Source organism: Cyprinus carpio, chromosome A14 (assembly GCF_018340385.1).
Source record: "Cyprinus carpio isolate SPL01 chromosome A14, ASM1834038v1, whole genome shotgun sequence".
Lineage (NCBI taxonomy): Eukaryota > Metazoa > Chordata > Actinopteri > Cypriniformes > Cyprinidae > Cyprinus > Cyprinus carpio.
This window is the reverse complement of record NC_056585.1, coordinates 11481831-11496255: the sequence shown is the minus strand read 5'-3', so window position 1 is coordinate 11496255 and position 14425 is coordinate 11481831. Positions and strand designations below refer to the sequence as shown.

At 37.0% G+C, this 14425-nt stretch overlaps 2 protein-coding genes across 2 annotated transcripts in view; both read left to right on the top strand.

Annotated features, from left to right (window-relative positions):
• The window catches only part of LOC109066939 (sorting nexin-25), an 825452-nt gene extending 814649 nt beyond the window's left edge, over positions 1–10803 (top strand). The window contains exons 7-13 of the mRNA XM_042770532.1: positions 5451–5491; positions 5693–5806; positions 7050–7211; positions 8225–8342; positions 8801–8867; positions 8948–9166; positions 10743–10803. Of these exons, the coding sequence (XP_042626466.1) occupies positions 5451–5491; positions 5693–5806; positions 7050–7211; positions 8225–8342; positions 8801–8867; positions 8948–9166; positions 10743–10803 (782 nt within the window). The remainder of the gene's footprint in view (positions 1–5450; positions 5492–5692; positions 5807–7049; positions 7212–8224; positions 8343–8800; positions 8868–8947; positions 9167–10742) is intronic.
• The window catches only part of LOC122133921 (SH2 domain-containing protein 4A-like), a 956524-nt gene that overhangs the window by 522773 nt on the left and 419326 nt on the right, over positions 1–14425 (top strand). The window lies entirely within an intron of this gene.

Below are 14425 nucleotides of genomic sequence, written 5' to 3'. Positions count from 1 at the left end.
TGTGGAGAATAGGAGAAATATGTCAACAAAACTTATTTGTTTACATAAGATAAACATTTAACTCTGCTACTAACTCCAAGATGTGGAGTCGGATGGCTATAAATGACCACACAACCTTGGTGTTTGTCAAAAAACAAATATTTCTGATTTCTTAGAATCAGTAGAATTACTGACAAGCCCCTGTAACTGTATCGTTAACATTTGTCTTACATCCCCATGAGAAAAGACTGCCTTCTGAATAGGGCTGTATGTAGTCATATCGAGGAAATAGACAGTATTTGCGGGGCGTTGTGATTCCAAAAGGTTGAATTTTGTGAAAACCCATGGTGTTGACACTATCTATAGATTATAACAAGGCTAATTAACAAGGAGATAAAATGGTTTGCGGAGGTACATTTGGTTTCATTCTATGCAACAGCAGATTTGCAATAATCTTGTTGTTAATATTGGTGTCATTCATATTAAGAGTTAGCATCTGCTTCATCATGAAACCCAAACCAAACGATTAAGATTAGCATCTGTTTTATTGCTTGTGGGTTATGACATATTACAAGTTGTTCTCTGGATTTAGTCAGTTTCAGTTTATTCTGTTTCTTCAAAAGATTTTAAAATAAAATCAACTGGTTTTTTCTGAAAACCTTTTTTATATATAATAGCCTAAGACTTTGGCACCAGTACTATATATATAAACACTTATTATATACTGAAAGTCATTGAAAATGATAGGAATTATGAAAAAACATAAAACAGTATTTTTATGTCAAATGTTTTGCTATCGATGCAAAGTGTATAGTTTTTTTTGTTGTTGTTGTTTAATTAATCTCTTGTTAAATTAATGAATGACCTAACTGTGAGATTGAATTTGAAAGAAGTGCCCTCAGTGAGCTTCTTCCTCTTCCTCTGTTGTCGGAGACTGAAGTGGCGCAGCTGGTGGCGAGAGATCTCACCAGGAACCTTCTTTGTGGAGAGCAGGGAGAATCCGGGTGGGGGGGAAAGGCTTCTTTCTGATAACGGAGGGACTTCCAGGCAAAAAGGACCCCCAATTGGTTTGGGGGAACAACAAAGGGTACAGGGGACCGGGTGTGCCCACCAGGGAATCCAAGGGAGGGGTGGGGGTGGACCGTGTTACGGAAGGGGGGGGGGATCACCAATGAAAAAGGGGGGAAGCGCGATTTTTACCCAACCCTTTCCTGGTTTCAAGTGGGGTGGAACTGTACGAGCGGGGCTTCATTTTAATACGAACGAGGGAAAGCAAAAGGGGAGGGGCCAGCTTTTCCCACAGGGGGGTCCCGCAACAGGGCGGAGGGGAAGGGGAAAAAGGAGGGAACAGGCGTAGTGGCTTTTTTTTTTTTAATACCACTCCGGGGGCTTTCTTTAACCCATCCCAAAACCCCCGTACCTCCGTCGCCATGGTATCGGGTCACGTGAGGAACCTGGATGGAGGGGGCCCCGCTGCCTGGAAAAAGGGCATCCAAAAACGGGGAACCCCAGGGGGGCCAGAGTTACCCGGTCCGGGGCCACCCATAACGACCAACCCAACGATGTTACGGGGAGGAGGGCTGGAAGGACTAGGGAAAACGCCAAGGGCCTTGGGGCTTTTTTCCAATCTCCAGAAGGGCAACCCGCGTGGGGGGAACATGATTAAAACAAAAGGTCTTACACCCGTGCAAATTGTATAAAAAGGGGGGCCCCCCATTCATGGTGTGGAATTAGTTTAGTCCCTTTTTATTTGAAATCAACATTAATTAAAAAAGTGTAATTGAAGGGGGGGTGGGGGGGTGGGGGGACCTTGATTACACCAGGGGGTTGTTGGGCAATTTTGTTGTCCCCACACATAATTATTTATATTAGTTTTTTTTTTTTATTTTCAAAACCCTGAAAAACTAACTGAAAAACATCCGCCATCGATCATACACTCGCGGGGATTCTAAAACTAGTTTCACTTTAGAATATTCCTCCCTTCGTCCCCTTTGTAGGGGGTTTGGGTCTGTACCCTACTAAAGGATGTGCAATGCTTTCCTAAGTAGGGTGGTGTGGTAAAAACAAAGCCCCCCCACCCACCATTTTATTTTACAAGTAAAACTGAGATCTTCACCTTGTCCCCAAACCTTTGTGGCCAAAACCCTTGGTGGGGTTACCAAAACAGGCGGGGGGGGTCTTGACTTTATATATTGGGGTGTTGGACAACCTTCCATTTGGGAAAATGGGGGATAAATGGCTTTGTTCTGAAACGGGAACACTGCTTGCATGTTTGTCTGCAGGGCCGCTTTACCGTGCTGTTTTGGGGGACTTTTAGAATGTGGCAATTGGGGGGGGGATTTGTTTAGGAAGGGGTTTTTTTTGGTGCTATAATGTAGGACCACAATTGCTTAAAATAGGATCTAACTTACCGGTTAACAAAACAGGTTTTGGATGGGCGCGAAAAGGGGGAAATGTGTTAATTTTTATTGTTGATTTTTTTTTTTTTTTTTTTTAGGGAAACCCTTGGAACCATTTCATTTCACGGCCAACGGATTGGCATTTGTAAAATTTGATTCATACAAGTTGTGGTGCGGAAAGAAAATTTCAAAAAAAAATTGGTTTCTCCATGGGTTTTCCCCACACAAAATTATGTGAAGCCCGGGGGAGAAAAAAACCAACAAAAACCATCCCCCAAAACTGTTTTTTCAACCAGCGGGGGGGGGAATTCCACATCAAAATTCGGAATTTGGGGGATTTTTTGGTAAAGGGGGTGGAACTAATGTGGGTGACCAATTGGGGGGAAGGGACTGGGGAGTAATTGGGATGGGGCCTGAAAAATTTCAAAGGCTTTGAATACAACAAGAAATGAAAACAAAAAAAAAATATTTTTTAACATTGAACAATATTATTTTTTTGTTACAAATAGGTAAAACAAACAAAGTTTCTTTTTAAATTTTCCACATTATTCCTTGTTTGCTGCTGGGTGTGGTTTTTTTGGAATTTCCACCAAAATGAAATGCCATATTTTCACAAACTGCGGGGAAAAACCAAAAGCAACTATTTGATTTCAGGTAAAGGTTTGGTACCTTGTTACTGGTTAATCTAATTTACCTTGTGAAACTTGGGGACCGTTTGATACAGGGGGTCTGTTTGACGGGGGGTAATGGGTTTGGGAATTTTGAAATCGAACATGGAAGGCCTTGGGGAGGGGTGGGGCAAGGAAAACAAATCCCGGCATTTTTTTCCTCTCCTGGGGTTCCACTGGGTTTTCCCACCCAAGGTTGGGTTTTTCCCTCTGGAGGGGGGGTTCTTCTTTAAATTTTTTTTTTGACCTGGGGGGTTGCACAAGGGAAATCTCAGGGGGGGTTTTCAGGCGGTGTTCCATTCTCCCTTTCCAGGGGAGGGCAGGGGCCTCTTTCCCTTTGTTTTTTCCTTCCTGTTTTGTTTTTTTTCTGATGGGGGGCGGCTGGGGGAAAAAAAACACAACCACAAAACAAAAACCACTCAACAAACAAAATTTGCCTTTCTTCCTGAAATTTGGTGGGTTTTTCAATACTGCTCAAGGAGGAGGGGGGGGAAAGATCATCAGCCGGCAAACTGGGGGGAGGGCCCGGGGGCTTGGGGGAAGACAGCCGTTGTTTGCCATTTTGTTTTTGTTACCAGGGGGGCACCCCGGGAGGGTGCCCAGTTTACCTTTTGGAAATCCTTGGGGGAATTATGGTTTTCAGGGAAAAAACCCTTTCTGGGGGGTTTAATAACACGTTTTTTGCTTCAGCGGGGGGGTGGGCGGAACCCAGCCAAAATTCTGGTTTGGGGGATTAAATTTGGGCAGGTTAAATCATTTTGTTGATTTTTTTTTGTGTTAATTTTTCATATGTACCTATAGCTTAATTTTTTTTTCTGGGAAATCCGTGTTATAATTTTTTTCTTATTTTTTTTTTTTTTTCTTATGTTTCATTTTTAAATTGTTTTGTTTAAAGTGTTTTCACAGGTCATTTTTGGGGGTTCACCCCCAGCTAAAGGGGGTTTTCTGTCCAATTTTTGTTCATTTAAGGTGTCAAATGTAGTGTTGTTTATTATATTTTATTTTTCAGGTTTTAGGGTGTATTTAAATTCAAATAACTTATGTTTTGGTTTAGTTCTATGGGTTGTTATTTCCAGTAAAAAAAAAAAAAAAGGGCATTTTATTTCTGTTTCATACAAGTGTTTCTATCACTCTAGTCTCCATGATTACTTTATACGGTTTCCCATTTATTTTTATTTTATTTTTTTGAGTGTCTTTATATATATATATATAGATATATATATTAATAATACCCAACCATATTATATATAATATTTAGATAGATATCGGTATATATAACATTTTTTTTATCTTTTATTTTTTTACTTTCATTGTACCAATTATTTTATTCTGCAAATTGAAATCATTATATTTTTTTTATAATTTTAGTTGCAGGTTTAATTTAAAGATGAAAAACCCTGGGTAAACCCAATAACAATATTTTGGAAAAAGGGAAAAAAGAAAATAAGTTTCAATCAGTAAAAAAGTAAAGTAAAATGAAATATTAAATACATGGAGGTCTAGTGGAGCCCCATGAGCCTAGTGGTGATAGAAAACAAAACCTTTTGGCTTTAAAACTTGGTCTGTTGTAAAAGTAAAAACAGGTTTATATTCTCCCTGGAAACAAAACCCTTGCTGTTTAAACCAACTTTTTTCCCTGGCAAAACCTTTTTGGTGAAACATGCATACTGTATGGGTTTTTACCATGGCCTGACGTCACTGCAACCAACCACAAGGTCATGTTTAATTGCAGGGAACTGCAACACACAAGCTGAAAAAAACCAGAAACACAAAGTACTTTTCGCTTTCAAAAAAGGGGGGGAAGGGGCATTTAAGATCAAAATAATAAACCGGGGGGGCCACAGTGACAAACACTTTTTTTTTCATGGTTTTTTAAAAAGTTTCGGTCTTCACGTTACTCCCGCCAAGTTTGTTAATTTATGCAATGTTACAGCTTCAATGATCGCACAGTGATATATTGTAGCATCAGTGCCTGATTGGGTTTTTTTTTTCATTCAGCTGTTCAAAAAAACATTCATTTCCTCCTTAAAAGGCACACCACAGTGGGGGGATCATTTGGCTGGTTGACTATTTTACAAAAATCCGTAGTAAAACTGTCACAAAAAAAAAGGGCATGTCATCCAAACACTCTCAATAAAAAGGGGGGTCTCAGTTGAATAAAAACCCGTGGTCCAAGGGGGGCTTCTTAGAGGGGGGAATGGTTCGCTCTTGAGGAGGGGCAGAAGAATGGGGGGACGGGGGCGGGAAAGGGGCAAGGATGGCACATGGGGGTTAAACATTTGGGTAAGGGCCCGTGGTGGGAAGCCCCTTTTTTGAGGGGGTGGGGGGACGGCCCGGGGGGGGGGGGGGGACGGGCAAAAAGGGGTAGTAACCCACAAAGGGGGCTGTGGGATGGCTCTTCCAGGACGCTCTGCGAGTTCGGCTTTGAACAGGAAGCTGACAGAGGGTACGAGATAATTTATGACAGTCGGTGCCACACCTCAGATGTGGGATATCAGTTTCAAATACCACTGACCATGTCATGTTGCCCTGGCAATGAACGTAGTGACACATCACACTGTTGTACATTATTAGTTCTGATACACATTATTCATGACAAGAACACAAACCACTGACTGGTTCTTATACACCGTTTATCTTTTGCAGTGTTTTCCGTCACTCAAGAAAGTCCAGCTTCCCTCACTCAGTAAACTGCCGTTCAAATCCATCGACCAAAAATTCCTTGACAAATCCAAAAGCCAACTTAACACGTTTTTACAGGTGAGTCTTCCCTAGTCTCATTGCAGCCAGACTTGTCAGCATTAAAGCCTGTAGACTGTGTGTTCTGAAATTCTGTCCATCCAAAGTAATGTGTCTCCTCTAGAGCTTCATAGAAGATCTCAGCAGGGTCTCAATCTGATCACTGCTCACTTAAATCAGCATTTAATAGTCTCTCCATAGGGTTCAATTCAAAAAAGATTTTTTTTTCCGCCTCATATTCTCAGTTTAATCCTGACTGGGTTCTATGTGTTGAAAGTTCCTTTGTGATGTCACAAACAAAAGAATGTGCTAGTGAAAACAAATAACCTTTGACTTGTGTTTTTCTTAAATTAATTAATTAATTAATTAGTTAATTTGTATTTGTTTATTTATTTTCGCCTATTTGATCCAAACTTATTGCAGGAAACATTTTCAACACATTTAAAAAAAAAAAAAAAATTGTTTACTTTTTGAGTCATGAATTTCAGAACGTTTTCTGTATTTGACCTAAACAAAATGTACATTTTCATCAAAAAGGCCAAAATATGTGATGTTTTAAACACTTAATGACCTTAATCATCTCTTTTTTTTTTTTAAATATTAATAACATTTTAAAACAAAATCACTTTAATGCTTAATAATAAATAAAAGATTATGCCAAATTCTACTAATGGCAACCTATTTTATTTTATTATTTTGTTTTGTTTTATTTAATTTTGTTTTGTTTTGTTTTTTGTTTTGTCTTGTTTTGTTTTGTTTATATTTTGTAATTTCATTTCATTTGATCTTTTTTTGTTTGGACATTTATACTGCACCAATTTTCTTTAAACACTTAAAAAATATCAAAATGACTTTTAGAGATACAATATATCAGCACCTTATCTGTTATCGACTGATACTGGCTTTATTTTCCATTCATTTTTATTGGATATTAAATTTTTTACACCTTATAATTAAATATCCATGATGATATGATGATATATTTAAGCCATATATCATCATCTAGCACTAACTAAAGGTTTAAATGTCTAAGATTTAAATCATTATCATGCTTACTATGCTTACTAAAGCTTTCCACCTGCTATGTCACATCTCAGACCTCTGATTAGTCAACGATGTACTACAGGAGAGTATGCTTGGCCAAGCATCTGTATCTGTGTTTCTGTATATTTCTGCTCTCATTTGATTCAGTGCTGTGATTTTAAGAATTGTATTTTTAGATTCATGAAGTTTTAGTTTGGATGTGTTTTTTTTTCCTCTGTAGAAAGTGTTGACAGAAGAGCGCATGTGTCAGAGTGAGGCGCTGTACGCGTTTCTCAGTCCGTCACCAGAGTACCTGAAGGTCATCGACATCCAGAAGAAATCCTTCTTCTCTCTCGCATCCTTCCTGGAGAGACTGCCGGGAGACTTCTTCTCACACCAGGAGGTACAAACGCGCACACACACACACACGTTATAGGTAGGCACATTCCAGGATCTGGGTCTGGTGTCAATAAAAGCTTTTATTTCAGAAAGAAGGACGTTTTCAATTCTGAAAATTACAGGATATTCTTTTGGTTCGGTGATCTCTTATATATCAAAAGCTCAAGTAAAAGTGGATTTCTTAACTCATGACACCTTTAGTGTGGACATGCAATAGACTTGTTGTTTTTACAGATAATTATGAGCCATCACCCTCACAGAAGACTTGCATTTGAAAATATTAAAATAAAATCTTGTTCTTACAAACAAGTAAGTCTCTGAATGTTCTCTAAATGAGGTTTTTTGAGTCAGATTTACACACACACACACCTGCTGAATACATGCTTGTATAATGGATTAAAAAATAAATAAAATTAAAAAAATTATGAGTGAAAATACTGTTTGAAATGAGTTGTTTGCATTTTCAGCTGTGCTAATTGTTTTTCAGCAAAAAAATGTAAACATGGTTATACTTGAGAAGAAAAGTAGTAACATTATTATCTATCTATGAATTTTTGCAACATTTTTTGTAACAAAACAGGATTAAAAAAAACGATTTGCTTATAGCATAAGAAAAATAACCCTGTTTTCCCATATTGAATTAATTTTTGTTTTAATTATTTATTTTTGTATACTTTATTTATATAATTTTTTTTTTTTCTGGAAATCAAACAAGACAAAATATTGATTAACACTTTAATATTTTGCATGACATAACTCTTACACTGCAAAAAAAAAAAAAAAAAAACTTCCCCAGTATTTTTGTCTTATTTTCCAGTACAAGTATATAAAATCCTTAAATCAAGATACATATACTTAAGAAGCAAATTACAAAGGTATTAAATTAAATAAAAATTAATTGATTTAATGCTTAAACCAAGAAAAAAGTACCTTAAAAATAAATTAGAAAATATTTTTGAGAGATTTGGCACAGATGACAGGTCGGATGTGATGAGTCTGAGTGTGTGTGTGTGTTAGGATGAAGGTGAGGATGACAGCGACCTCTCAGACTACGGTGATGAGACGGACGTGAGGAAGGATGCGCTGGCGGAGCCCTGCTTCATGCTGATCGGAGAGATCTTTGAACTCAGGGGCAGTGAGTACAACACGCTGCTGAAATGACTCACTGTCACCCGCAGTGATGCAATGTGTGCAGTCAGACTGTGACTGTGTGAAACTCAACAGATCTGTGAGCACAGGACAGTGTGACTGATGTTTGTCTAGCTGAAGTGCACTTGTGGTCTGCTGCTAAAGACTAGTGCACAACACCCAGCACATAAACGCTGGTTTATAAAGTCACACTACAGGAAAAACTAAACACTTTTAATGCTAAATTGAAACACTAATGCAAGGACTGTAAGTTACTTTATTTTAGCAAAAAAATGAAAAAAGACACATGAAGCACAAGCTAAATCATTATAAATGTCTTCACTGTTACTTTTGATAAATTTAATGCATCCTTTGCTAAATAAAAGTATCAGTTTCTTTCTTTCTTTCAAAAAAAAAAAATAATAAAAGGTTTCTGATGTTACTTGTGTGTTTTTCTCTCTGCAGTGTTTAAGTGGGTGCGGAAAACACTAATTGCACTAGTTCAGGTCACGTTTGGACGGACTATAAACAAGTAAGCATTAATGGATGGACGTAATGGAAACTTGCTTACATGAGCTCACTGAGTTGATCTTTCTCTCTCGTCCTCTGCAGGCAAATCAGAGACACTGTAAACTGGATCTTCAGTGAGCAGATGTTGGTTTACTACATTAATATATTCCGGGACACGTTTTGGCCCAACGGGAAACTTGCGCCTCATAACAAAAGCCGCTCAGAGAGTGAACGCAGAGAAACCAAGAAAAGGGCACAACAGAAGCTTCTAGACAACATCCCAGTTGAGGCAGAAAATATGAAATCTGATGAGTGCTCAAAGTAATGCATTTGTGGCCAATTGTTGATAGCAAAATACACTAATTCACTACCAGATACTCTCGGGAAAAATACGAACTGTAATTTAAAAAAAAATAATAAATGTATTACTATAGATATATATATATAATTATATATATATATATATAATATGTATATAATATAGATATATATTATATCTTATATATAATATAACCTATAGATAATATACTATATATATACCACACTGAAAAAAAATATAAAAGCCAACACTTTAGTTTTTGCCCCCATCTTTCATGAGCTTGAACTCAAAGATCTTAAGACTTTTTCCGAGTACACAAAAGGCCAGTTTTCTCTCAATATTGTTCACAAATCTGTCTAAATCTGTGGGTCAGTGAGCACTTCCCCTTTGCCGAGATAATCCATCACACCCTCACATGTGTGGCATATCAAGATGCTGCATTTAGACAGCATGAATTATTGCCACAGGTGTGGCCTTAGGCTGGCGCACAATAAAAGGCCACTTTAAATGTGGAGTTTTTACTGTATTGGGGGGTCCGGGGGGGTTCGAAAACCAGTCATTCATCTGGTGTGACCACCATTTGCCTCACGCAGTGCAACACATCCCTTCGCATAGAGTTGATCAGGTTGTTGATTGTGGCCTGTGGAATGATGGTCCACTCCCTCTTCAATGGCTGTGTGAAGTTGCGTGGATATTGGCAGGAACTGGAACACGCTGTTGTATACGCCGATTCAAGAGCATCCCAAACAAGCTCAATGGGTGACATGTCCTGTAGTGAGTATGCTGGCCATGCAAGAAACTGGGATGATTTCACCCACACACAACACCATCACGCTGTTCGAGTCAAATTTGCACACATCCCCTCAAAACTTGCGACAATCTGTGGCATTGTGCTGTGGGATAAAACTGCACATTTTAGAGTGGCCGTTTTTTGATTGTGGCCAGCCTAAGGCACACCTGTGCAATAATCATGCTGTCTAATCAGCATCTTTTTTTTTTGATATGCCACACCTGTGAGGTGGATGGAATTAATCTCGGCAAAGGAGAAGTGCTCACTAAACACAGATTTAGACAGATTTGTGAACAATATTTGAGAGAAAACAGGCCTTTTGGGTACATAGAAAAAGTCTTAGATCTTGAGTTAGCTCATGAAAAATGGGGGCAAAACAAAAAGCGTTGCGTTTATAACTTTGTTCAGTGTGTATGTTATATATATATATTTTATTAATATTGTTGAAACACTTTTTAAAATTCAAATGAATGTCAAAAAAGAATCCTGTGCTGATTGCTGTCACTCCTGGAACTAAGGTTTTATTTGTGCTAAAGTGCGAGGCGTTTTTAATGTAAAAGGCTTACATGGCTGTTTCTGGCTGCGTGCTGTTTTTTTAATTTAGAGTGGGGACATCTTAAAACACACTCCCTGCGAGAGCGATTCCACCTGCCTGACGCTCAGAGCGCTACACTATACTGCTTCACTCGTCAGAGAGCCCACAACCACGAGACCAGCAAACGATCAAAGCTGCTTTTTATATGAAGGTTTCATCTATAAGAGCAAAGATGATTGTTTTTGTTGTGTAGATGCACTTCAGAACCTCGTGGGGCAGCAGAACGCGAGATACGGGATCATCCGGATCTTTAATTGCACTTCAGGAGGGCCAGTGCCAACAAGACATCTTCTCTACGTAAGTCACGCCGATGCTTCTGTGACTGACCGTTAACCCGGCTCGAGTTTGTTTATATCTCAGCTCTGGTTTTCATCTGATCCGTCGAAGGGAAAGTGAAAGGAATGAACCTGAATGAAGTGTCACTTGAGCTTTTTTCACTCTTCATTTGAAGATGAGATTTACTTTTGACCAAATAAATTGTCTGTCCCCTGTATGATAATTCAGAACTGTTAATCTTTTGTTGTATTAAGGGATGATACTGTAGCGCCATCTAGCGGTGGAATGAAAGATTGATGATTAATGAGTGTTGCTGATGAATGTATTGGTGATTTATACATTGAGTGTGCATCGTCTTCTCTGTTTCACTTTAGATTTGGTTGGAGATGCTGCTTAATGGGATTAAAGAACTCTATCCTGAGCTGATGCGTGGAGGCCCGCTAACAGGCGGAACAATCCCTCCACATCACATTCAGAGGCTCACCATGTGGTTTTTACTTTGCTCTGTTTCTGTTTATTGTCTGAAACACTTTGACTCTTGATACTGCTGGATCGCGAGAAAGAGCGATCATGAATATGTTTGTGTTTTAATCCGTTGATGTGTGTTCCTACCCCGGTGGAATCGGAGGAACAGACCATCATCCAACTGCCAGCTGTCATCTTCTGCTTTTTCTTTCTGCTTCTTTCGTTGTCCTCACGGGGGTTTTGCTGTGTAATGTGTAATAACAGTGGGACGAATGTTACACGTGTAAAAAGAAGAACCCCAGACTCTCTAGCATATTATTGTGGACCATTATGAAAACTTTTGATATCGTGCAATATGTCATGTACAGTTATTGGTGAAGGTTTCTGTTTGTGTATATTATTATTAATAATATTGTTATATATTATAGAATTGTATTTTTACCAAAATATAGTTCTCGAGCATTTATAAGCAATAAAATTGCAAAAGAAGATTTGCCATGTGTCGTGTCTTTCATATAATGCTATATTAAATAGATACATAAACATTCAATTCATATCTTAAACTTTAATAGTTTCTTACAGTTGTAAATTGTTTTTATTTTCATATCATAAATGTTAATACAGTTTGCTTAGTATAATTTGTATTTGTTTTTTGTTTGTTTTATATGTTAATCTTCAAAAATATCGGTCTTTCTACCTGTAAATACTATATATATTATATAATATATATATATATATATTCTATATATTATAGTATCTATATATATATATATATATATATAGTTAATATATAATAAAATAAAAGTAATTCATACCATTCTTTCTTTCTTTAAAAATATCTAAATGGTATTAATTTTGTAAATATGTAAAAAAAAAAAAAAAAAAAAAGACAAAACATCTAAAAAACAAAAAAAAGTAATGAAAGTATTTTAATAGTTGTTTTATTAAAATGTGTTGTTTGGGGTTTTTTAAATAAGAACATGTTTTTGAGAACTTTATAGTCATATGCTAAAATGTAAGTCACCAAACTCTTTCCCAAAAAAAACAACAAAAAACTTGAATATGAAGATTAGATTTCTTTTGGCGTGTGCATTTTCAACAATATATATATATATTTTTTTTTCCTTTGCATTGTTCTTATATGTCACTGAAGGAATACTAAACATTTTGATTCATCAGCATCCCAAATTTTTTTATTATAATCTTATTATATATATTCTTATAATTCATATTTATTACAAAATGTATTTTTAATAGAAAGTATCATATTATTTTAATGATTTACATTTATTATAAACAATTTATTTACAAGCTTGTTAGCAACTGTTAGAACAAAACATGAAATTCGCTTCCAGTAATGCTACTGGGCAGCACAGATCTTATTATTCTCAGAAATCACAAACCTCATATTCTGAAAACCCATTAGAAATTCTCAAAGAACCCCCCCATGCTCCCCTTCCTTTTGGACTACATTCCAGCAGCTCTACGGGTCAGAGCTTCAGCTGGTGATGCATGATGGGTTCAGTGATCTCAGACGACTATACTGCGCTGCGTATCTGAGACAGCAGCCCACTTCACAGACAATCCCAGAATGCAGCTGTTCTCCATGCCCTGGTAAAGTTCATGGGTTTCACGTGACACAAATTCAGCACTGCTTTTCCAATGAGATAACACTTTACAAAATAAGCTTTCTTTTGTAAAACAATATTTAACTACATTGGTTAACATTAATTTCAAAACACTAATCCGGCAGAATATTCATTAATCGTGGTTTCTGTTCAAAATGACTGCTGACTGCAGTCAGTGAGAAATCAGACAGCAGGCTGAACACATGCCGGTGTTTGTGTTGTCTTATGAGTGCTACTGATGACAGTTATTGATCTTCATCATGAAGCTGAGCTCATCACTGTTTGCTTTACTGTGTCTCACGTATGAGATTGTGTCCATCGCTCCCTTCCTGAGAGGATTCTTCCCTGATCCTGTCAAATCATCCTTTTCAGCCAAGAGCAAAGTCAGGGTGACTAATTTTCCTGCAGAGCCACAGACAGGTAAACACACACCTCAGAATTAATAAACCGTTATGTTGATGGTGATGATTTTTCTAGTGTAGCTATTAAGGCAAAAAAAAAAAAAAAAACTTATGTTTTTTATATTGATATTTTTTTGATTATATATATATATATATATATATATTAGGATTTATTAATTTTAATTGATATGTAATGTAATTATAATTTTATGTAATTATACTTTATATTTGTTATATTTTTATAGCATGATTATTTGTAATATTTTGTACATTATATATGTTCCATTATCAAATTTAATTTAAGAGTGATTTTATATAGATGAAACGTGTACTTTATATGCATAAATGCAAGTAAAGTGTCTACTTTAATGTTTCAATTAATTTTTGTGAAAGTAAAATGTCTAAATATGGAAAAAATCCACCATTCATTCATCACAACACAAAAAATAAAATTAAAAATAAAAAATAAAAATCATACTTATCCTGACACTTATTAAAAAAAATATATAAAAGAATAGGTGATCATAGTAAATTTCCTTTTATTTTAAATGATTAAAAACTGACAAATGGGTATAACCTAGTGGTTTGAAGGATAGTGGCAGAAATTGCTGAAGATTTCAAACTTAAAGTTAATTTGTATGTCTCAGTCTTTTTTATTCTGTATGTCCAAATATGAATAAATAAGATGAGGATTTAATTCCAATCTTTAGGGTGTTTTAATTCCACCTTGGTGTTTTCAAATCTCTAATTATAATTCTGAAATCAGAATTAATAACATGCCTGGTGATCATACATGCCGCAGAGATTCTTGAGTTGTTATGTGTCCTGCAGGAAGTGGGCCAAACTCCAGGCAAAGTTCCCGAGCCTCTGTTCAAGCGGGTGGTGATGGTCCTGATCGATGCTCTCAGAGAGGACCTGGTGTTCGGCTCTGATGGCCGGAGGTTCATGCCCTACACCAGTCGTGTGGTGGAGAGAGGCTCTTCTCACAGCTTCATAGCCAAAGCCAGACGGACCGCCCACCGTCACCATGCCCAGAATTAAGGTGAATTACACACAAATCAAATCCTTTCTTAACCTAGTTTTTGATTCCCAAACTAATGGGAATG